Source organism: Littorina saxatilis, linkage group LG9, assembly GCF_037325665.1.
Source record: "Littorina saxatilis isolate snail1 linkage group LG9, US_GU_Lsax_2.0, whole genome shotgun sequence".
Lineage (NCBI taxonomy): Eukaryota > Metazoa > Mollusca > Gastropoda > Littorinimorpha > Littorinidae > Littorina > Littorina saxatilis.
The window spans coordinates 15,512,824-15,536,280 of record NC_090253.1 but is presented as its reverse complement, the minus strand read 5'-3'; the positions used below and the strand labels follow the sequence as shown (position 1 = coordinate 15,536,280).

Genomic DNA, 23,457 nt, shown 5'->3' with positions numbered 1-23,457 from the left:
GTCCTGTTCATAACCCCTGTGATCGAAAGGTCGCAGGTTCGAATTCGGGCCGGCACGGACACGGGTCAACTTTATGTGCAGACCCAGAGACGGAAGCCATGTCCCACCCCCGTGTCATCACAATGGCACGTAAAAGACCTTGGTCATTCTGCCATAAGTGCCGGTGGCTGAATACACCTAAACACGCAGACACCTGGGTAGCGTGACTCCGTTGCTGCTAGCTTTCCACTGGGAGGAAGCGATCCAAATTTCCCAGCGATGGGACAATAAAGTAATGAAAATGAAAATGAAATGAAATGTACCCCTCATTTCAAGACTCCCTGCTTTTAAAGAATTAATTTTCTAATTAATATTTTTGGAGTTCTTGAAAAGGGGGTTCCACTGTACTACCTGTGTGGAGATGATTGATAGGGCATTCAGATGGGCACTCTTCTTTTTTTTCTTCTTTTTTTTAAACAATTTTATTCAAATAAATAACTACAATTAACATTGTCATCATTTTCACGAGTTTTCATTCACAAGCACCTGGGAAATAAATCTCATGTTCCCCAAGCAATAAATCCCCGGTTACCATAGTTGCAGGAAGCAGGTTATACATGGATAATCAAAAGCAAACGCAATAGAAACGCTCGGGGATTCTTCGGCTCTTTTCATTGGTGTTTCCCCAGACCTCAAACAGACGACACGATCGACACTGCTTTGCAAAGTTCCAAAAACGAACTGGCAAACTGGCAAAAGTAAACAAAAAACAAAACTACTTCATGAAAGGTCATACATTCATCAAAAACAAATGAAATCTAGCGATATGTTTTGTCTTCTTACAGAGTCATGGAGTGCATGTATAGTGTTTCGATACACAGACGTTCGGAGAAACACGAACGTTAAGTTCAAGTAAAACGACCCCTGACACACACATTTTGACCCGTGCACAAGACGTTGTATCGATAAACGAAGCACAAATAAGAAACAATAATAAAAGCAAAGAAAATAGCAACAAGATATGCAAACATCTAACAAAGCCGAGCAAGCAGAATGGCAAAGAGGTACCGAGTCAGAAACAAGATCGCGATTCTTTCCTTCGCTGCACGACGCAAATCTTCTGTGACCTTTGACCAAACGTAGCTTCCACATTCGATCACTCAGCTTAATATTTACAACAGAAAGCCGAGGGGGTGGAATACCGAGATGAACCTACAGAACTGTGCATCCTCAAACCTGACATATTCATCCCAACATTTAATGAATTCAAAAACACAGAAAGTTGCTTTCACACGCCATCTTTGATTGAGTGGTTATCAAACCGGGACTCGTGTGGTTATCAGCACGGAACCCGTGTTTCAAAGCATGGCTCCCTGGGTTGATTGTGCACTTATTTTCTCACTACCAAAATGATGACAAAAACGATGTTTGATGGTTTGTTGACAGACCAGCTTTTTTGTCGGTCCTCGGGGGGCATATCGACTTTTGTTTCATATTTATTGACTTCGGCCTTGGTCAATAAATATGAAACAAAAGACGATATGCTCCCCCTCGGACCGACAAAAAAGCTGGTCTGTCAACAACCCATCAAACATCTTATAATATCTCATACAATGAATTAAATACAACTTATTGAGTACAACAAGCTAACTTTTTTAACGTTTTGTTCTTCGAACACTCACACAAAAATGCTTCTTATCTGTAACTGCCTATTAAAAATACTTTCCAACGGTAAAAACCGATGGGCACTCTTCTGATTGATAGGGCATTCAGATGCTGCCTTAGTTCTCCGGGGATATAACTACATGTACATAATATTTCCTCCACTGCAAAAATTAACACCAGCAATGTTCCCAACCAAAGAATTAGCTGCACAAAATTCAAGGTGAATACTGATTGCACATGTATACATATCTCCTAAATGCAATGTATACTTAAACACAAGCCACCTTCCATGTCACTGACATTGTCTGCAGTACTCACGCATGAAAAAAAAAATATATTAAAGAGAAATGTACCGTAGCTCCATATTAAACCCCATTCTCATTAAAACATGCAATTCAAATACAGCATCTTGCCACTGTCACTTTAAGTGGTGGGCCATACATGCTGTGCTGAGAAGGAAATTCAACACTCCACAGCCTTCATAATAAAGACGTTCTGCCAACCAGACCGACAGTTTTAACAGTTTTAATGCGTCTGCCACTTCTCAGCAATCTCAAAAGTTGAGGTAAAAGAAAAGCGTGCCCCATTCACCACTCCCCGTGAGTTAAAATGTGTGTTGACCCGAGCTACATGTGGAATGCATTCTGAGCGGCAGTTGACACACACACACACCCCTCCAACACCAGTGACAGTCAGACCCTCCACTCAAACATGACGCCGCCACCACCACCGTTGTCAACACTTTATAGTCACCCGTTTTATAGTGCAACATTTGACGCTGCAATACTTTCTATCTCTCTCTTTTTCTGTCTGTCTCTCTCTCTCTAAGTCTAACTCGACTCTCCCTTTCCCTTCAGTCACCTTTTATAGTGCACCATTTGACGCTGCAATACTTTCTATCTCTCTCTCTTTTTCTGTCTATCTCTCTCTCTAACTCGACTCTCTCTCTTTCCCTCCAGTCACCTTTTATATTATCATGCACCATTTGCTGCAATTACTTACCCCCCCTCTCTCTCTCTCTCTCTCTGTCTGTGTCTCTCTGTCTCTCTCTCTCTCTCTCTCTCTCTCTCTCTCTCTCCTCATCAGACCTTGATAAAATAAATTTAGTGGGTCATAGCTGATGGAAGTAGTTATTTGCTCTCCAAATCCTTTCTTATTTACTCTCACACTACAGGTAAAAATGTCTTCCCTCCCATTTAAACAATCATGTAACCCACAACAGAATATGTCTGGGCTATTTAGTCACTTATCATTTATTAATAATATACGTTATATGCATATGGAGACTACCCCTAATCAATTGACATCTGTGATCTACTGACACTTACTTTCACTGACTGAGAGACACAGCAAAAGAAACACAATCAGTTACAAAAATGTACCTATCTGGCTTACTTTTACCTGCTGAATTGATTATCAGTATTAGCGCAGGCAAAGATGCACAGGCCCATTAGCTTTGAGTATTGTCTGTTGAACCTGACCAAGATGTCATGCCTGATGCAGATAATCAGCCCTACAGTGCCATGTAAAGTTCAGCTGATCAATACTTGTTGTGATGTTTTTCTTGCTGACTGCTGTTCATGTGCTTGAATCAATAAGTTATTTTTAAAACTAATGTATGATTTGAGTAGGAGGAAATGCTTGGAAATGAGAATTTTTCAAATTTCTGATTGCAATAAACGTGCAACTATTAACTGGTGGTGCATGATGCAGTCGCATCTATAGGACATCCACTTCTTCTTCTGCGTTCGTGGGCTAAAACTCCCATGTACACTCGTGTTTTTGCAGGAGTGGATTTTTACGTGCATTACCCCGCCATTTAATTAGGCAGCCATACGCCGCTTTCGGAGGAAGCATGCTGGGTATTTTCGTGTTTCTATAACCCACCGAACTCTGACATGGATTACAGGATCTTTTCCGTGCGCACTTGGTCTTGTGCTTGCGTGTACACACGAAGGGGGATAAGGCACTAGCAGGTCTGCACATAAGTTGACCTGGGGGATCGGAACATCTCCTCCTTAACCCACCAGGCGCGGCCGGGATTCGAACCCAGGACCTTCTGCTTTGGAGGCCAGCGTCTTACCACCAAGCCATTGCGCCCGTCACATCCACAAACAACATACAAATTACTCAGAAAGCAGCCAGGCCCTAGACTTTGGGTATGTGAAAAGTGAAACTGAAAGGATGCTCTTACAGTCAAACATATCTACTGAGAGGGCACCAAAGAAACCACTGATTTAAGCCAGATTGGTAAATGTGAGCAACCAGTTTCTGCTTCGTTTGCAATTTTTTTTCAATCCAGGAAGATGAAAGTTGAAGCAGATCACAAAATTATGAAAATGAATGGGCAGATCTCTATAAGTCTATGTCAATTAACTCGTACAGTGCAGCCAGTATCCATTCAGCAAACAACCGAAACCGCAATAAGACTCAGATGGGTTAATGTTTGTAACTTTTTTCTATTTCATTTGACCCTAAATCAGGGAAAAATAGTGTTAAAAAGATCACAAAGTTACAAAAACTGAAGGGGCAGTCTCCATATTAGTCCATATCAGTTCATCATACATTGCAGTCATACTGAGTATCCATTCAGTACAACACAAAGCTCTCAAGGCTGAATGCCAGGAAGTATAGGCAGTGGCATCCTTCCTGGTTCAGTAGGCCTACTCACTACCCAACACAACATGCTGTCAACAGCCCCACTAAATGTAAAGCTACTGTCCTTCCGGAGACCCACAATCTATTCACTCTCCTGAACATCAAAGCTTTTGAAGTGGCATAGAGAACAGTGGACGATCCCCCCACCCCATCACACACACAAACTTTTAAATGAACAGTCTTCAAATGGAGGTATTTAAGAGGTTATAAATGAGTTATAACTATAACATAAGTAAGTCAAGTGGCGAACTCCATGTCCACCAGTTGGTCAACTAATGTCAATGTCAAGGGACACAGACAGCCATGGCCATTAAGGTCACCTGAGAGCCAGATTGACCTTTCATCAAAAGTTCACCATTTTAAGTTCATGCTCACCCTCTCTTTACTCAATTCATGGGCTTAAATCTTGAAAATTACCTCTAACATTTCCCGGGAGTTTTAGAACACATTCTGAATTCACTCCATTGTACTTGTAGTACAGTAAATTATGGAGCATAGTGGCAGGAATGGAAACTAATGAAGGGGGGAGAGAGAAGGAGAGAATTACTGTGAATATGTGCAGAAATGGAAAAAAAAGGCAAACAAATATAACACAACAGGACTATTGGGACCTAACAATAACATGAAATGCAGCTGTCATTGTCTCTCCCATTGCACACTTTATGAAACACACACCAACAATATAAAACATGCAGCTGATCACTCAAACATTGACTAATAAGTTATGGACTGCAATTTTTTTAATTTTCTTTTGTTTTGGTTGGAATTGGCTTTTTTTCTGTGATATGAAGAGTTGCCAAAGGAACATTATTGTTGGACCAGTCATACATAATTATTATTTAAATATTTGATTTTCAAATGCAATGTAGATGAGAGCGCAGACCTGGGAACCCCTGTAATCATGTGTCAAAATACTGGGTTGGCTTTGGGATGCGCTTGTGAAGAAAAGTAGTCTAGGAACTTTTCTTGTCGTATTTGTTCCCACTAACCCGGTAACCGTACTTCTCGTATTCTAGACAATCATGTGTAAAATATACGGTGAAATCGTATGGGTTAATTCCCAGGTCTGAGAGCGCCTTAGCTGCGTTCCAAAGGAGCTCCTGATTCAAGTTACAAAATAAACTTCACACAGGTATTTTCCTCTTCTGTGTATAAAATTCAAAGAATGACTTTATTAGCATAGCAAGAAAGAGACAGGAAAAGCTATTTTGGGATAACTCAATCACTGTTGACACACTGCCAACATTTCATTACAGCAAGGTGTTTAAACCCGTACCCCATGACTTGAAAAACAGGGAAGATATTAAGACATTACAGTAATACTTGAGGCTCTTCAATCATAACCTTTAGCACACACACAACAACTTCACATAAAGCCACAGCATTTGAGACTCTGTCAACATTCTTCTAGTTTAAAGTATATATATCTTGACTTCTAAGAGCATGTTTAAATGATAATCCAAAGTTTCAGCAGCATTGTTCTTAAGCCTCTGACTCTTTGGTTACTGACCTTACTTTCTTCATCTGATGCATTCAGGTCTGACCCCTAGCTGGTTGATTGTCTGGTAGTTTTGACATGTAAGACGAAGAAGTCTGCTGACCAACACATTTTTGCTACTGAGCGGACAACGCTAAAACATTTGAACGGATACATATTTCAGTCGAGTTTCAAAATTAATGTCCTCTGAGGCAGGAAACTGCACCGTTTCACTTTCAGCCTTAGATTCAAAACGGACTAAACAAATACACCAGTGCAGTGTGAGCTGAATTAATGCAGCTTTTTGAAAAAAACTACTTCATGTTAAATGTTTAATAATTACATGAATGCATCATGTGTGCACAAGCTAAGAAAGATTACTCATTCACCGATACAGGTGTCATTCAACCAAAGTAATATGAGGACAAATTTCTATCCAGCACAGGCTGTGAATTTTATGTGTGTGTCCACATCACAGGGAGGAATGCCTTTAGAAAAGCCTAGATAGATTCATGACAGCTAGTTTACATGAAAAATTTCTACGTGGGACTGGGAGGGAATATATAGCTCAGTTGGTAGCGCGCTGGATTTGTATTCAGTTGGCCGCTGTCAGCGTGAGTTCGATCCCAGGTTCGGCGGAAATTTATTTCAGAGTCAACTTTGTGTGCAGACTCTCTTCGGTGTCCGAACTCCCCCCCGTGTACACTACATTGGGTGTGCACGTTAAAGATCCCACGATTGACAAAAGGGTCTTTCCTGGCAAAATTGCTTTGGCACAGTTAATAATTGTCTACCTATACCCGTGTGACTTGGAATAATAGGCCGTGAAAGATAAATATGCGCCGAAATGGCTGCAATTACTGGCCGTATAAAATTTCATCTCACACGGCATCACTGCTGAGCGCCTAGAACTGTACCCACGGAATATGCGCGATATAAGCCTCATTGATTGATTGATTGATTGAAACCGCTAAGTCCACACCCCAGGAGCAGGGGTCACAGTGATAAACCTGGGTCAGATAAAACCATAATTATTAGAGTTGCCTTCTTTCAGGTTTTATCAATAATCCTCTCTGTGAAGCTGATCAGTCTGTACAGCATTTCTTAACTGCACTAACCTACTCTGGTGCGAAGGGAAAAGTGTGCATGTGATTGTGAATAACTCAAAACACGTTTTTTTTAAATCATAATTAAAACTTAACTAGTAAAGGTGCGAGATAAAGTGTGTTCAGTGCTGCGCTGATGATGTAATGTAATCACCTACAAAGTTGTCCTTGAAAGATAACACACTAAAGACTCATGGCTAGTTTTTCACCTTTCCATTAACTTCAGAAACTCAAAATGAAAATTAGTCACGATATAAATAGAGTACAAAAATCATGACATTCTAAGTCTAACAATGCCACGAACAAGACTGAAACAAAAGTGCATGGCTTGCAAAGCTGGCGCCCAGTCAGTTTCATCTGTAATCAGCCCTGATGATAATAACAATGTAAGCCTGTAAGCTAACAGAGTAAACCACTGAGAGAGGGTTACAATTAAAACAGAGAGGGCCGGCCATGCTGAGTAACCTAGCCATACAGTATACACACGTCCAACCACACACACCGCCCACCCGCAGGTGGGTGGGTGACAGTCAACTAATCGACCATCTACACTTGTACAAACTTGAACTGCATGCCATGTGTGGTGTTACTTGACCTATTAGCAGCAGTGCAGTGGTACCTGGGATGCCGAGCCTTTGAATTTGATGAGAGAATACCTCTCAATTAAGGTCAACTTTTGTTATCAGTCAGTCTATAAACTTGACTTTAAATTTAACATATATCTGCTATAGTATGACTCTGAGAGGACAATCTAAAATGTATTAATTACTACTATTAGTTACACTTTTGGTTGATCCAAAAGGGCGTTGACTCTATCATCACAGGTACCACTGTAGCAATATTCAAGTGTAGTGACCTTTTGACTTTGAGAGCGGAGTAAGAAATCATGTATTAGTATGCATCAGAATTTTTGTTTGTTTGCTTAACGCCCAGCCAACCACGAAGGGCCATATCAGGGCGGTGCTGCTTTGACATATAACGTGCGCCACACACAAGACAGAAGTCGCAGCACAGGCTTCATGTCTCACCCAGTCACATTATTCTGACACCGGACTAACCAGTCCTAGCACTAACCCCATAATGCCAGACGCCAGGCGGAGCAGCCACTAGATTGCCAATTTTAAAGTCTTAGGTATGACCCGGCCGGGGTTCGAACCCACGACCTCCTGATCACGGGCGGACGCCTTACCACTAGGCCAACCGATGCATCAGAATATAGAGGCCAATCTGAAGTAATGGACATGTACATAACATGCAATACTTTCACTTTCAGTACTGGGCTAGTAGTAGTAGTACATGAACTTCAAGAATGTACAGCCTAAGAACACTTTTAACCGAACTCCTTGACCCATTAAAGGTCCTTGTCTACATTTGTATACCGAAATCGCCATTTGACCATTCAAATGCAGAGTCTATTATCTACAAATATCAACAATACACCCCCTTTCGATCAGGAAAGACAAAGCCAGTATAGCCGTTTGAAAATGGAAAATTTCCTAAATAAATTATCATTTAATTAATATACTTACCCGAATCACATTAGCATTGAGTCACCTGAGATGCTTATCACTGAAAAACGCTTACCCGGCTAAAGAATTTAAAGGGAAGCAACCCCATCACCAAAACGAAAGTGAAAGTAGCTTTGGTAATGGGCCAGTACACCGGGAGTTACCTCCCATACGGGTGTATGCCACGTCACTTCCTCTAGGAACACGTGCCTATTATCATACGGCTTTAAAAAATCTTAAAACCATAAGCGGGGCAGGTGGGAGGGAATACAGTATGTGATTCGGGTAAGTATATTAATTAAATGATAATTTATTTAGGAAATTTTCCATTTAATATCATATTCTTACTCCGAATCACATTAGCAGATAACATCAACAAGGCGGTGGGCTAGAAATGAATCAAAACTCACCATCAAGTTCTGGACAGGAACTGGCCTGCTGCTATGAGCGCTGGAAGGCCTCTGGAGCCATCCTGTCGAAGAGCTGTGACGTCCCGAAGATAAAAGTTTATGAAAACATCTTCGGAACGCCAATACGCAGTTGTCAGCACCTCCTCTAGACGTCTGGAGCGCAGAACTGCCAGAGAGGATGCCCACGCCCTCGTTTCATGGGCTCGGGCCGAGTCAAGTGGCAAGGAGGGCATAACCCCCCCCCTCTTTGTGCGACTCCACTCATAAGCCTGCTTGATGAGCGAGGACACCCACCGGGCCAACGTTACCTTCGACAAATCTTTCTCGCGCCTAGTAAGGAGAGAGATAAACAACAACTTCTGAGAACTAGACCGAATCGGCTGAGTCCGGGCTAAGTACAGACGAAGTGCCCTCACAGGGCAATTGACCGAATCGGGGTCATCCGGGGCCAACGCGCTGGTCAGAGCCTTAACTCTAACCAGCGGAGAGGCCTGCCCCGGAGACTGATTCTTGGCCAGGAAATCAGGCCGGAAACGCAAAGATGCGGAACCGTCCGGCTCAAAGGAGATATCTCCAGGCTGACCCGACAGGGCGTGGACCTCGCTACCCCGTCGGGCCGTAGCCAACAAAAGGAGAAACAGCGCTTTGCGAGTGACATTGAACAGACTGGCCTCGCTTAAAGGCTCAAAATCCGCAGAACGAAGGAATTCCAGGATTAAAAACAAGTCCCACTTGGGAGCGGGCAAACGAGCTTTAGCTTCCTTAAGAGCAGCCCCTTTAATGACTGCAGCTATAACGCCCCCGACTCGAACAGAACGACCAATCTGCTTAAGAGTCGCCGAGATAGCGGAGCGCCGGACCCTCAACGAGGAGACTGAGGCGCCCTGCGAAGACATGAAAGAGAGGTGGTTAGCGACCTGAATAGAGCGCGGAGCCACCGAACTCACCCCTCTAGCTGAACACCAGGCAGTCCATGCCTTCCAGTGGGAAGCATAAACTGAAGAGGTGGACGCTCTATGCGAGCGAGCCACCAAGTCCAGAGTCAAAGACGACGCCCCAGAGCGCTTCAGCGAGTCCCGAACAACTTCCACACGTGAAGCTTCAGAAGACTGGGCTCCTCGTGTGGAATGCCTGTTCGGGGCTGCACTAGTTCCCCTCGCACGAGTGCGAGAGGAATGGGGGGCCCTTGGGCGAGCCGAAGAAGATCTGGAAACCAGACCTGCGACGGCCACAGAGGAGCGACCAGAAGAAGAAGGGCCGGCTCCTCCATCTCCGCTTTCCGGATTACTCGGCTGAGTAACGGAAAGGGAGGAAAGGCGTACGCCTCCAGACCCGTCCAGGGAAAGTCCAGAGCGTTCACTCGCCATGCCTGAGGGTCCGGGAATGGCGAGACGAACACCGGAAGCCTCTTTGAGTACCTTGTGGCAAAAAGGTCCACCAGAGGCTTTTGGACCTGGGCCCAAAGGCGAAGCAGTGCCCCGTGAGTGATCGTCCACTCCGACTGAAGCACTGTACCGGAACGACTGAGCGCATCCGCCAAAGTGTTCAGCCTCCCTGGAAGGTACCTGGCCGAGATCGTGATATGATGCTGAAAGCACCACACCAGGATCTCGCAAGCCCTCTCCGAGAGAGACGGGGACCGCGAGCCTCCCTGCTTGTTGATGTACGCCGCCACTGTCATGTTGTCTGTAAACAGACGAACATGTTTGGCGTACAGGGAGGGCAGAAACTTGGCCAGAGCTAGAGCAACTGCCTCTAGCTCCAGCAAGTTGATGTGCCACAAGGACTGCTCCGTCGTCCACAGACCGGAAGTAGTCTGAAGATCTGTATGTGCCCCCCAACCCTCCCTGGACGCATCTGTAAAGAGGTCCAGGTCGGGGAGGGGCACGACGATCGGAACACCTCTGCAGACCCACTCCGTGTCCAACCACGGAAGGGTCGCAGACTGGAACCATCCCTGCAAAGGGATGAGGGCGTCCCAGTCCACCAGAGGAGAGTCCACAAACGGCTTCAGCGCGAACTGAAGCGGACGTTTGTGGACCCGGCCCAGTGAAACCAGAAGAGCCATAGACTCCATCTGCCCCAAGATGGAGGCGAGCGAGCGGATGGAAGCCATCAGGAGAGGTAAAGTGGAGCGAATCTGGGCTTGGAGCTTGTCCACCCTTCTCTGAGAAGGCTGGACAGTCCAAGCGACCGTGTCGAAAGACATCCCCAGATAAGTGAATGTCTGTGACGGGGTCAGCTCCGACTTTACCCGGTTGATCGAGAACCCCAACGTGAAAGTATGCGTCCGTGAGATCGATCGAGGTCACCCAGTCTCCTGGGCGGAGAGAGTCTCGGACAGAGGCTGGCGTCTCCATCTTGAATTTTATCTCCCTCAAGAAAGTATTGAGGAGAGATAAATCCAACACGGGACGCCATCCTCCTGATGCTTTGGGAACAGCGAACAGACGCCCGTAAAATCCCAGGGAGCTGTGGACCCGAACTCTCTCCACCGCGCCCTTCTGCTCCAGGGAGGCAATTTCCGACTGCAAGACGGAACGTGCTTCCTGCGAGAAGGGGGGCTTGAACCGCGGAGGCACTCGGGTAAGAGGCGCCTTTTCCTCCCGCCAGAGTAGACGGAAGCCCGATCTCACCACTCCCACAATCCATTGGCTGTCTACTACCGACATCCAACGAGAAAGTGCCCGGGAGGGGCCTCCCGCCATCACCAAGGTGGAGGGCGGGAGGGAGGTGAGATCGGGAGCGCTTCATTGGGGGTGTGGCTTACTTCCAGAGCCGCCACGCCCCCTCCCCGATGCCGTCCTCTTCTTCCCACCACGAGCGGCCGGCGGAGCCTGCCGCTTCTGAGCTGGCTTGGGGTTAGACGATGTCTGAGCCTGCTTCTGTTTAGAAGGCTGAGACTGTTTCACCCCCTTCAGAGTGTAGTCAAGGAACTGACTGTCCTTGTTTGACTGAATCTCCTTCTGTCTGGCATCCAGTGCCAGCGGACAGAAGAGAGACTCCTCTGAGACCGGGGAGACTCTCAAGGTCTCCCTAGTAGCCAGTTCCGTGAATTGGGACTGCGAGAGGAAGAGATCCCTCCTGCAGAGTACCGCTTGGGTGTACTGCAGGGAGGAAAGACGCAATTGTTCCTCATTGACCTTGGCCAATGCGGCCAAAAGCGCAGAGACATCGTCCGCATTCTGTTCTTCACTGAGAGTGAAAGGAACTAGCGAATCGGTCAATGCCCGAGACAGAGCCCGAACGAGAGTCTCCGCAATGGAGGACAGTTCGATCTGCCGACGTCCAACCTCCTCAGCAGAGAGGAGGGAAGCCTCGGAAACCGGCAAAACCGAATCACGCTTGATCGGTTTAGTCAGAAGAGGCAGCAATTCCCGGGAAACCGGAAGGGTAGCCCTAGGGAGTGCAAAAGACGCCAGCCAATTCTGGCTCTGATTGGGCATGCCAAGCTTCCTATTGGCCGTAGGCACGAAGGAAGAGGCTTGGGCAGCTGAAGCCACCCACTGCTGAGCTGATTCCGGAACTGGACCAAAAGGAAGCAGTAACGGAACAGGCACTGGCCGAATACCACTCCCCGCATGTGCTGGACGAACCAGTGAATGCGAAAGTTGGTAAGCCACTGACGGAGACTCGGCGAACCGGAAGGAAGAAACATCCTCCTGTGCCGGCCGGAAGTCCGCCATGGCAGAAGGAACGAATGATGCGGAAGAGTCCGCAGCCACCACCCCTTCAGGAAAATAACGAGACGTTACTTCCGCCGCGACGTCAAGAACAGCCTTGAGCTTCGACGGAAACACGCCCCGCGACTCCTCGCTGACCACTGATGGAGCATCAGAATAGTCACACGTGGAACCCTGACCGAAGTCACCAGTTCCGGAAGCAGAAGCATGCCCTGGCAAACCGGAAACCGGAAAAGCCTGAGCACTAACGTCATCCTGCCGCCCAAAATCCTGTGAAGGTAAAGGGTAAGCAGGACGACCATCCGCAAAAACCGGAGCTGGATGAGCTGACGTCACTCCCCCGACTGAGTGGAGTGATGCCTGCTCAAGCCTAGGCGCTTGAAAGCCGGAAGGCGCACGCTGTAATCCACTATCTGGTATCCGGAAGGAACCACCAGAAGAGGAAGAAGCGTTTCCGGCCGAAACCGGAAGTGTAGTCAACGGAACCGCAAAATGCGGAAGTGAAGACTGCACTGGTTGACTTCGCGATCCGGAAGGACCGGAAGTCAGTGAATACTCCATCCTGCCGCGACCGCCGTAGCGTGCCGGAGCGGACGGATCATCACTTCCGGCAAGTGCCGGAAATGCGGCAGTCGAAACCGACTGCCGCCGCTGTTCGAACAAGTCCGGGGCCTCGTAGGTTATCGCCGGAAATGAAAGATCAGCAAGGTATCGGTCGTGACCCGATGCGAAAGAGCTGTCCCCCGAAGGAGAACGTCCAGGCGCCTCACGAGGGCTATCGGACCAGCTCTGCTTACCAACCGACGCTGAAGAGGGAGGACGCTGCTCCAAGCCGGAAGTGGAGGACAAAGACACGGAAGCCAATGCCCGGACGTCACTGCCAGATGCCGGAAACGCCGAACTGCTGGCGACGGAACGCTGAAATTCTGCCTGCACCAAGCTGCGGATTTCTGGAACCAGTGACTTTAACAGAGAGGAAACCAACGCACCTTGTCCAGGTGCTAACAAAGAAGACGAAGTCTCCGATGTAGAGACAGGTGCAGAAGTAACAGTAGCGCTAGGCGCCGCAAAAGAAGCAGAAGTAGTAACAGCGCTAGGCGCCGAAATTGGTACAGCCAACAAAGTGTTACGCTCTTGGTCTGTAACAAGTAACGTTGCTTTGGAAGAGGAAGACTTAGCCTTAATTTTCCCCTTGGGGTCCGACTTGCCACGGCGCTTGTCTGAATCAGACATGTTGACAACAACACGTGGCAACGCGAAAAAATTTACTGAAACATAAGTCTAAACGACTGGAAAATTCAGTAAACACACGCACTAATGCGTTAACAAAATACTATAGCTAAACTTGCCCCACAAGCAGAGGCACGGAGAGCTACAAACAAAGTCACACGAGCTAGAAAACTAACTCACACAACAAAATGGCGACACGCAAGACACTGACACAAACGTCAACAACACGTGGCAAAGCCAAAAAGATTTACTGAAACGTAAGTCAAAACGACTGAAAACACAGTAAACACACACGCTTACGCGTCAACAAAATACTAAAGCTACACTTGCCCAAACAGAAAGAGGGCACGCAGAGCTACTAGCAAAGTCACACGAGTTAGCTAACTAACTCACACAACAAAATGGCGAAACACGCAAGTCACTGACACACAAGTCCGTAAAAAACGGACAACGTACAGTAACGAAACAGCGCAAACAACCAACAACAAACGGGAACGAGCTCACCAAACTGTAGGCAAGGCGAGCAGACAAGCTGGGTAACGTGGCCGGCGGGTGTCACTCAAACACACAAGGTCAGCCACAGAGCGTCAAAAAGTGAACCGTCCTCTCCGAGGTGAAAAAGACGTATGATAATAGGCACGTGTTCCTAGAGGAAGTGACGTGGCATACACCCGTATGGGAGGTAACTCCCGGTGTACTGGCCCATTACCAAAGCTACTTTCACTTTCGTTTTGGTGATGGGGTTGCTTCCCTTTAAATTCTTTAGCCGGGTAAGCGTTTTTCAGTGATAAGCATCTCAGGTGACTCAATGCTAATGTGATTCGGAGTAAGAATATGATATTAAATTCCTTGTAGTACTCATAGTAGGATATCCTTATTTGGAAAATGCCAAGCGCAAAACTCCTCTCAAATCCCGTGCGTTTAATAAAAAGCGTGGACAGCGCTCCAGTGTCAAACTGTTGCTGCACTTGTTTGGGCGTGGCTATTTATAAGCATAGTGACATGAATTTGATTGGTCAGTATTTTTAGGCAAAGCACATGTTCTCAGCAAACAGAAAACAAAATATTGGAAGCGTGAGTCATGCTACCAAAAAATAAAATCTTTTTTTACATATATTTTTTTTCTATCACTTTTTTCCCCATGGTTCATTCATCATCTGACATAACTTTTTAGCGAAATCTAACCATAAGATTATTGAAAAAAAGCACAAATGTAGACGACCACCTTTAAGCTCTACAGCAATTGAGTTGTTCTTTGCTAATGGTGACTGCGGTGGGTGACATCAAGTAAAATCAATTTTTTAAATTACGGGGAATGATGGTGACAAAATAAGATAATTACTGCATTCTACTGATGTAGCAGTATCAACAAAATCACCATGAAGGAAAATAATATGACAGAAGTAGCACTTATTCCTGCTTGTTTTCGTTTTTTGTTCACAAAATGGCGGCCAAAACGTGGAATGACAGACCCCTGCCATGTTCACAACACATTTCAAACCGACAGCTGCTCTAGAAAGGAAAACTGTTATCATTCAACGATAACTTATGTACTTGGATTAAACTGCACAAAATCTTATTTGGACAACTGACCCTCTCCTGCTCGCGTGCTGCGTCCGATAAAAAACTGGTAACCTTCGAACGCGCGTCGTCACAAATCCGATCCACTGAAGAAAGACAATTTGCCGGCCTGAGCGCCAGGAAGGCAAACACACATTTTTATTTTCAAATCATGGCATCATTATCGATAGATGAAGATATTTGGTCGCGTGAATATACATCCGTGTACCTCGCAACGGTGACTTTCGTATAGATCTGCCGTCACAAACGTTCGCCAGGTTACCCCGATTTTCATTTCTTCGCTCGCGCAGTTGAGCATGGATTGTTCTCGTGCGGCCTCAGTCCGGAAGACGGCAGGGTAAACACACAAATAGTGATGATGTCCCGAGTTTTGTGTACTACATAGAAAAGTTTGTGTACGGCAAAATTGATGACGTGTCACAGAAGCGAGGTAACTCCGTTCGCAGGTTACTTTCGCGCGAAATGTCTCTGTGCCACCGCGGTTTCGTCCTGAAAATCAACCGTATCGCATTGATTTTGCGAAAACTGAAAGTTCAGGTAAGTTGCACAAGTTTCCTTAATGCTTACTTCGTAAAATTATTGATGTTAAAGTTGATAGTATAGTTATTTTAGAGCACAGGACTTAAAAATTATCGGGAGCTATGCAGCGACCGGCCATTCTCGAATGGTTTCATTCGTACGCAGGTGACCACAGATAATAGTTCTGCGAAGTTTAGGTGGCACTCTTCGCTGTTTTTTGGCAATACAGTTGCAGAACTGTTTGTGTTGGTATTGTCTCCTTTATAACATTCATTTGTAGCATAATTTGATTGATTGCACCAGTACAGCGTAATACATGCACAAGTATTGGCAATTTGGTGTCGCGTGATTTGCAGGTTACCTCTTTCTGTTTTGATACATTTGAGCAGTAGTTTGCATTTGATTCTAATAATCTGTAGGTATTCCAAGTTACACCCTTTTAAACAATAACTGACCAAAATATCCCTGCCCTGCTGTAAGCAGTTGTGTTGCCACAAAAAGATCAAACTACAAGGTAACCTGCAAACGGTGTCACAAAATTACTGAACCTAACAACACTAAACTGTACATCAAAAATTCTTCAATACATGACAAACTAACAGCAAACACTCTGTTTTCATGGAGTTTACTCAAATTGTTTCACAGAATTAGTTTATAGATATGCTGTGTAAATTTGGTGTCACAAAGTACTGCAGGTTACCAGTCAGTCTGCTTTTTTGTCCGAACCATAAAAGTTCCTGACATTTTCTTTTTAGACTCAAATAATACAAGGGCTCCACTTGACAGGAATAGTATTTTCCAGGTTGTAGCTGCATTTTGAAAATTTCAGTAAGTTTCCACTGTTTTGTCACCAATAGCAAAGAACAACTCAATTACCACCACTTTCTTACTGTGCAATTGACTGCCAGTATAAACAGTGTGGATCTATGCTGCTTACCAGCTTAACGTCTCAGTGTGGACATTTGAAATAGTGATAAAAAATACAAGCACTACAGCAACTTTTCCCCTGCTTTTGTTGATTGTTCTTCATTTGTCTCCAATACTTCTTTTAAATCATCCTCTATTGCTACAGTCTGTACGTTTTGAGATGGGTTTTGTGTCTGTTAACCCAGTGATGGCGCTAATATTTTTTCAAACCGGTACGCTAACTTGTATGACGCAAACAGTCCAGAAAGAAACGGTAGGCTGGTCATTGGAACCAGTAAGAGTCCAACTCAGACTCAGAGTACTGGTTTTACTGTTTTACCAGGGAATAAAAACCCGGTAGTTCTAAAAAATCAACCGGTAAGGTCATACCAGCAGCCAATGTTGTTCCCGTATTTTCTCGTTTCAACCGGTAAAATACCGGTAATTACCGGTTAACGCCATTACTGTAACCACCCTGCAAAAACATTCTCCAAACTCATCAACAAAACTGAACCACTACAGCCAGCCTGACAACTCGTCCAGGAAGGAGATTTTAGTAACTGATAGTGCTAAAACAATGTGACCAAGCATGTCATTTGCATGTCTACGCATACCACTACTCCCTTTCATCCACTACTCTCTCGCAGTGGCATGCAGCTGGCAGCCACAAAGCGATGGCCTTTGCAAAGAATGCACATCATTACAGTCCGTCCATCTGAGAGGGCATGAAAGGCGGAAGTGTGCGTGAGCTCAACCCCTCATTAGCTGCTCCAAGTCCAATCAATAGCGTGATGAATTTGAATTGTCTAATGTTCTCTCCCGTCACTGTCTCAGTGTCTGGGTCCCTCTTCAAAGGAATCATGCATGTCTCATGCATGCAAGTTGAAGGAAGGCAGCTCTATACCAGAGTGTGTTGCTTGCTTTAACGCAAAAATACTGATGTCGCAGACCATTCACATAAATTGCTTATCTTTTCACAACTTCAGTGCTAAAAGAGTGTGTGTGTGTGTTCTGTTTGTTTGTTTTAGTTGAGTGGGTTTTTTTCCACATTCATGATCAGGTTAGCCACAACTTGCTACTGACTGAGCAGTCAAGACTCAATTAACTATAGACCAATTCTTTTAACCAATATTCCGTCAACAGAATTTGTCAGTCTACATTTGTATTATTACTCCTTTTCATCAGTTGTGATGATAATCTTTACTGGGGATGCAAATGTCATTCATGTATTTTAATAATCTATCTCTACTGGGGATACATGTATTTCATACACTGACAAAAAGGGTAACAACTAACAATAACATTTTTCACGCGAGTTAAACAAATTCTTTACTTCAAGTTGTTTTTACTCAAAAGAAACTTACAACACCTCCTTTTCAAATGTAATTATTTCAAAAATCTACCTAATTCAGCCTTAATCAGTCAATGTCCATGAAAAGTTTACAAGCAAAAAGTATCAGATGTTGCACCTTTGCAATTTTTAGCTTTACAGCAACGAAACAGGAAAAATGTGACTGCATGACACGGTTTAAAAAAAGCTAGCAAAACTTAAAGTTTTAGCTATCTGATACTTTCTTTACAAGGAAAGGAATGATACTGATAGCTGGTGCATGTGTACTATACACTAACAGTAACAGTCTGAACATTACAAGTGTGTAAATTTAATGCCTTGCTCACTTGACCAAATATGGCCACACTCAAAGTTGCTAAATCAGTAGATGAATCAGTTTCTATACAAAGCCACATTCTCGAGTACATACATGTATATATATGCTACATTAATGCAAACATGATGCGTACTGTGTAGTTTCACAATCACCAATAGATGTCTTTATCATTCAGGGTATGTAGAGCACATACATATGTATGAAGCTTAATTACTCCATAAGGAGAATACTGAAATCAGGGCGTTATAGGAAAAAGATCCACAATTTACTAAGTAGCTCATAAATAAGTACAGCTGTCTGTCTCAAGAAATGACTGAACATTACACTTACAGTCAAATATTTACTGACCCAGCAGAGCAACAAACAATAGCAACATGCACCCATTCTCTCCCTTTCTTTTTCTCTTGTCACACCCAGCCTCTGCCTGGGAATGATGCATGGAGCATGACTGAATGAGACAAGTACAGAAAGATGACAGACAGAACTAAGTCAGCCAACAAAGATGTGTAATATCAATCTAAATAGCATTAGCAGCAAACATGTGACAGGCACTTTGAACATGTTAGTGTGTCTGGAACATGGTCTCAAGCCAACAAAGAATACAGAGGAATGCTTTACAAAAGCATCAGCAAATGATTCAGTCCCTGAGTCACACCCACAGAGATCTGCAAGTGGCATGTTGTGCTTACACAAAGTGCCCCCGCTACAGTAAATTCGGAGCAGTTTGTAAACTGATCATGCATGAACAGTCAAGGAACTAATAACTGAAAGCGGACAGCTGCACTTACTTTTGCAAGAGGAAGAACAATGAAGGAACCGCCACCGGCGGCCTCTGTGATGATCGCGACAAATTTCGGGTTGACGGCACAATAAGTGGATTCCCAGGAAGTTTTTGTTATCCTTAGGCCATCGTAACACTGATCTCTTTTCTCGGGCTTGCCGAAGACGTGACGAAACTTACTCTTTCTCATAAACGCCATCTGTAAGAGAAAAAGGGAAACGCCAAAATGTACGTCAGTTATTCAATTTCTCCTCAGGATACGCGATTGAATCATTTATTATATGAGACTTCCCGTGTCAGTCGTCCGAAATGATGACTGATCGAGATACAAGCGATCAGAGGGTCCTAAGGGAGGTAAGCAGGATTTCGGCATCTGCCGGTATCGAACACAAACTTAACACACTTTTAAGGCCGTTTAACAAAGATCACATGCGTAACAATACGCCAAGAAACTTAGAACTGATTAACAAAAAAGGTCACACTTACATTGTTTGTGTTTGTAGACAATTATACCATGAAAACACAAAGAAGCCTTTGCTTGTCAAAGCAAAGGGATGGAAATGAACGCCCCACCGCAACGCGGAAAAGGAACTGAATGATGCGCATGCGCGAACTGAATGAGACGAGCGAACGTTCCAATCCCTAAAATGGGAATGACTTCTGTCTTCCTTGTTTCGTCTGCTACAGCTCGCTTGTTTTTCAATAGCGTTCGATCTGTCGTCGTCTCCGCGTGTTTTATTAAGTAAATGCCCTCGTAGAAAGAACAAATAAACTGTTTCTTTTTACGTTTCATAGAGACTGACTTAATTTGATCTTTCTGTTTTTCATGTTCGGTACAGTTAGGTCAATGTTGAGTCAAACATGCTGGTGAAAAATGGGTGCACAAAGAGACGGTTCCTGATCAGTCAGTGCAGTAAGATGATCGAATGATCAAAAGCAGCACAATCGGGTAGTGCTCAACGAATTTAACTGGGGTCTTTTTACGGTGAAACAGGCAACGTGATCGAACTACTCCAGAGACACAGTCTAATCTACACGTACTATAGTGAGGGCCCCAAAGGGGGAGTATCATCACGATCACGGGAAGGGAAATTTTAGCTTTCACGATCACAGTTATCTTGATTTTTGTTTTCACGATCACAAACACCTTGACGAATAGAGGATCATAGAGTGATACAGCTGTGAAAAATGTACGTTGAAAATAAAATGCTTTGCAATAATGCCCATCACAATCACGAAAACAAATGACGATCACGATCACAAGACTTGATTTTTTTTGTCATCACGGATCACGGGCAAAGTCCCATCACGATCACAGAAATGAAATTTCGGCAATCACGGTCACAGAAAGGTCAAAAAACGCCAATCACGATCACGATTTTAAACCCTTTGGGGCCCTCTATAGTCTCATCAGTCTACACTATAATTAAATAATCTCTGACTACTCGAACTTATCTTTATTAAAGTTCAGAAATCCGGCTGAAATCAGTGACAGACTGCTAACATCCCAAACTCGAGAATTAAAACAATAATAAACAAAGGAAAGTCAGTCGTTTTTGGAACTTTTATTGTTTTAATTATATTTACAGAACTTTGCCATTAATTTGTGAATGACTATTAATCAAAAGTTCCACTGATTCACGGACATATTGTTATTGGCCGTGTTATTAAGTTTTAAAAAATTATTTCTACATTAGGTTTGAAACAGGAAGTTTAATATATTAAAGGCTCGATGCAGAAGTTCGTCAAGGAAACTTCCCTCGCTTTGCTTTGCTTCCCTTTCTCAAAAGGCAAACTGTGACGTTTTTGATTAGGTAAAGGTCCTTTTAAAGTGAACAGCACTGGATATTATGGCATTTGACAAAGGCCAAGCCGACAACGGTATAAAGAAAACACATGTCTCTAAACCTGGTACAGGCGCCAGACAATCTTAGTATTCTCAACAGGGTTCTTACTGGGACGGTGTTGAAAATAAATCTCGTATTTTCTGCACGTCTGGCGCCTGTGCGTGCTTCTACATTGTACATAAATTATACAAATACATTATTATGTTCAAATTCTTAGCTTCTTCTCTGTTGTACGTAAGTAATGAATTAATTCATGAGTTGATATGATTATTTGCACCGAGATTTTGAAGTCATGTTTAAGGAATTATTTGTATTTAATTCTTAAACTGTAGTACGTATCTCAATGTTTCATGTTGTTCTATGTCATGTGTTATGTGTGTTGTCATATACACACCACAAACAAAGTTACCTGTTGAGATAATAAAGTCTTCTCAGTATGTCTATGTCTATATGTCTATGTCTGGGTCTCGCTGTTAGAATTGAATGATTCTCCTCAGCTATCACTTATCAGTCTAAAACAAGATTTTTAAATGATTTTATTTATGTATTACGGGTGGGGGGGGGAGGTGTTTCTGACGCCTGTGTTTCTGAATACCATTTATTGTACCCCAAACTTCTCAGCTTCTTTTTGTTCTTCAAGATAATCATTGAAACTGCCCTTTAATGCTACACGCAAACCGTGGCTGAACTCAGTATTTCTGCAAGAGCCGGAGTGTGCTTCGATCGATCATGGTCATACTGAATTACAACCATATTACACTGTCAGGATGGCCGGCGCGGGGGGCGGGCCAGCTGTCCTCCTGTCTTCCATCTTAGAAGCAGGGGCGGATTAGGGGGGGGGGGTGTTGCAGGGGTTCCGGACCCCCCCCCCCCCCCCCCCGCTCGCCCGGCTGTCTGTGAAAAATAATTGCCATTATGTAATACTAACTTTAAAAGAAATAATGAGTGGCTGCTGACACCAGTTGATCATGTTTAAAATCAAGGATAAGCCACACATTTTTTATAAAATAGCTAAAATAATTCTTCAGCTTCAGGAGAACCCCAGGTTTTAACCCCCCCCTCATCTTTAACTGCTCCGCCCCTGAGAAGGAAGTAGAAAAAGGACCCCACGCCCCCGCGGCCAGTTTCATGTGCCTGTTAACCGAGTCCACAGCGAGACAGCGAGCTATATATATACATGTAGTACTGTCTATGACGACTACACAGGAGATCAACAAATAGTGGTCGTTAATTGTAGACAGGAGGTCGCTATGAAAAGGGGAATTATTTAGAGAAAAACATGTCGGAGTCAGTTCAGTTTGGGTGGCCGTAGTAGGGAGGTGGTCGTTATCTAGAGGTGTTTGCGAGGACAGGTTCGACTGTTCATATCATATTTACTACGGAACGATCAAGGGACGCCCTATTACATTGTAATGAAAAGGTGATACGTGATAAAGATAACAGGACGTGCTGATTACAGTCTTAGCCGGTCACCGTACCATATGAATTGAAATCAGTCTGAGAATTAACTCGATATCTTCTCATCCATCATATTACCAACCAGCCTGTCAAAGCGGTGTCTGCCTGGGCTGCATCGTCGGTTGAATTGAACAGTCGCAGATTGGGACGGTACGAAGATATCATATAACTTTAAATGTGTGCTACTATATGCCATGCCGCAGTTGCAATTTTTAGAACTAGAGGAATACCCGGCTTCGCCGGGTGAATCGCGAGACAGAGTATGCAGCGTGGCGGTTCGCCGGCTTAGAGCACGTGTTGAACATTTTCATCCACCAGTTTGTGCCCACACAAAGGAAGGCAAGAACATACAGAGAGACACTGAAAAGCCGCCAGACCCCATCACAAACAGAACTCTACAATCCACAGGTGTTGCCTGGCGAGCTAGCTATAAATAGCTCACAACTTCTAAGGCGAACAACTCTGCAGAGTCTGCTGTGAAGGGCGACGGTAGTCTCCCTGTCACACTCGACCCCCTTTGAATGAACTTTGTCCCCGAACCAAGTTCCGAACCATGGACCCGCCAAGCTTAGGTCCCTCCCAGGTTGGTGGAATGGGAAGAGCACGAAAATGATTCAGTGGCCTGAACACTTTATGTCGAGTCCCATCCCTGACGACGACGCCAAGAGTAACCGAGTGCCGAAACACCACAATCACCTTTGAAGGCGAAGTCCACTCAAACGGGATTGAGAATTTTACAGCTTATTTCCACGCCGTGGATGGTGGCACGCCTAGTTTTGTCCACCGCAGGAACAACTCCCAATTCGTTCCCCCGCACGCGGAAGCAAAATTGTTATCTCGCAAAGGAATTGCCCTGTGAAGGTACGTTGTGGCAAATCACATTATTAAGTATAGATATTCTAAAGCAGAATTGCCTGGGCTATATGTATAATATGTAATTTATGTCTTGTTGTGTACTCGTGAACAGTGGCGTTCGATTTTC

At 44.4% G+C, this 23,457-nt stretch overlaps 1 protein-coding gene across 2 annotated transcripts in view; it reads right to left on the bottom strand.

The window, feature by feature from the left end:
- Window positions 1-19,777, bottom strand: part of LOC138975389 (coronin-1C-like) — a 45,100-nt gene extending 25,323 nt beyond the window's left edge. For both annotated transcript variants that reach the window (XM_070348054.1, XM_070348055.1), the window contains exons 1-2: window positions 19,657-19,777; window positions 19,178-19,369 (exon numbers count right to left, since the gene is read on the bottom strand). In XM_070348054.1, coding sequence (XP_070204155.1) covers window positions 19,178-19,369 — 192 coding nt within the window. In that variant the 5' untranslated portion in view covers window positions 19,657-19,777. The remainder of the gene's footprint in view (window positions 1-19,177; window positions 19,370-19,656) is intronic.
- Window positions 19,778-23,457: the final 3,680 nt, after the last annotated feature.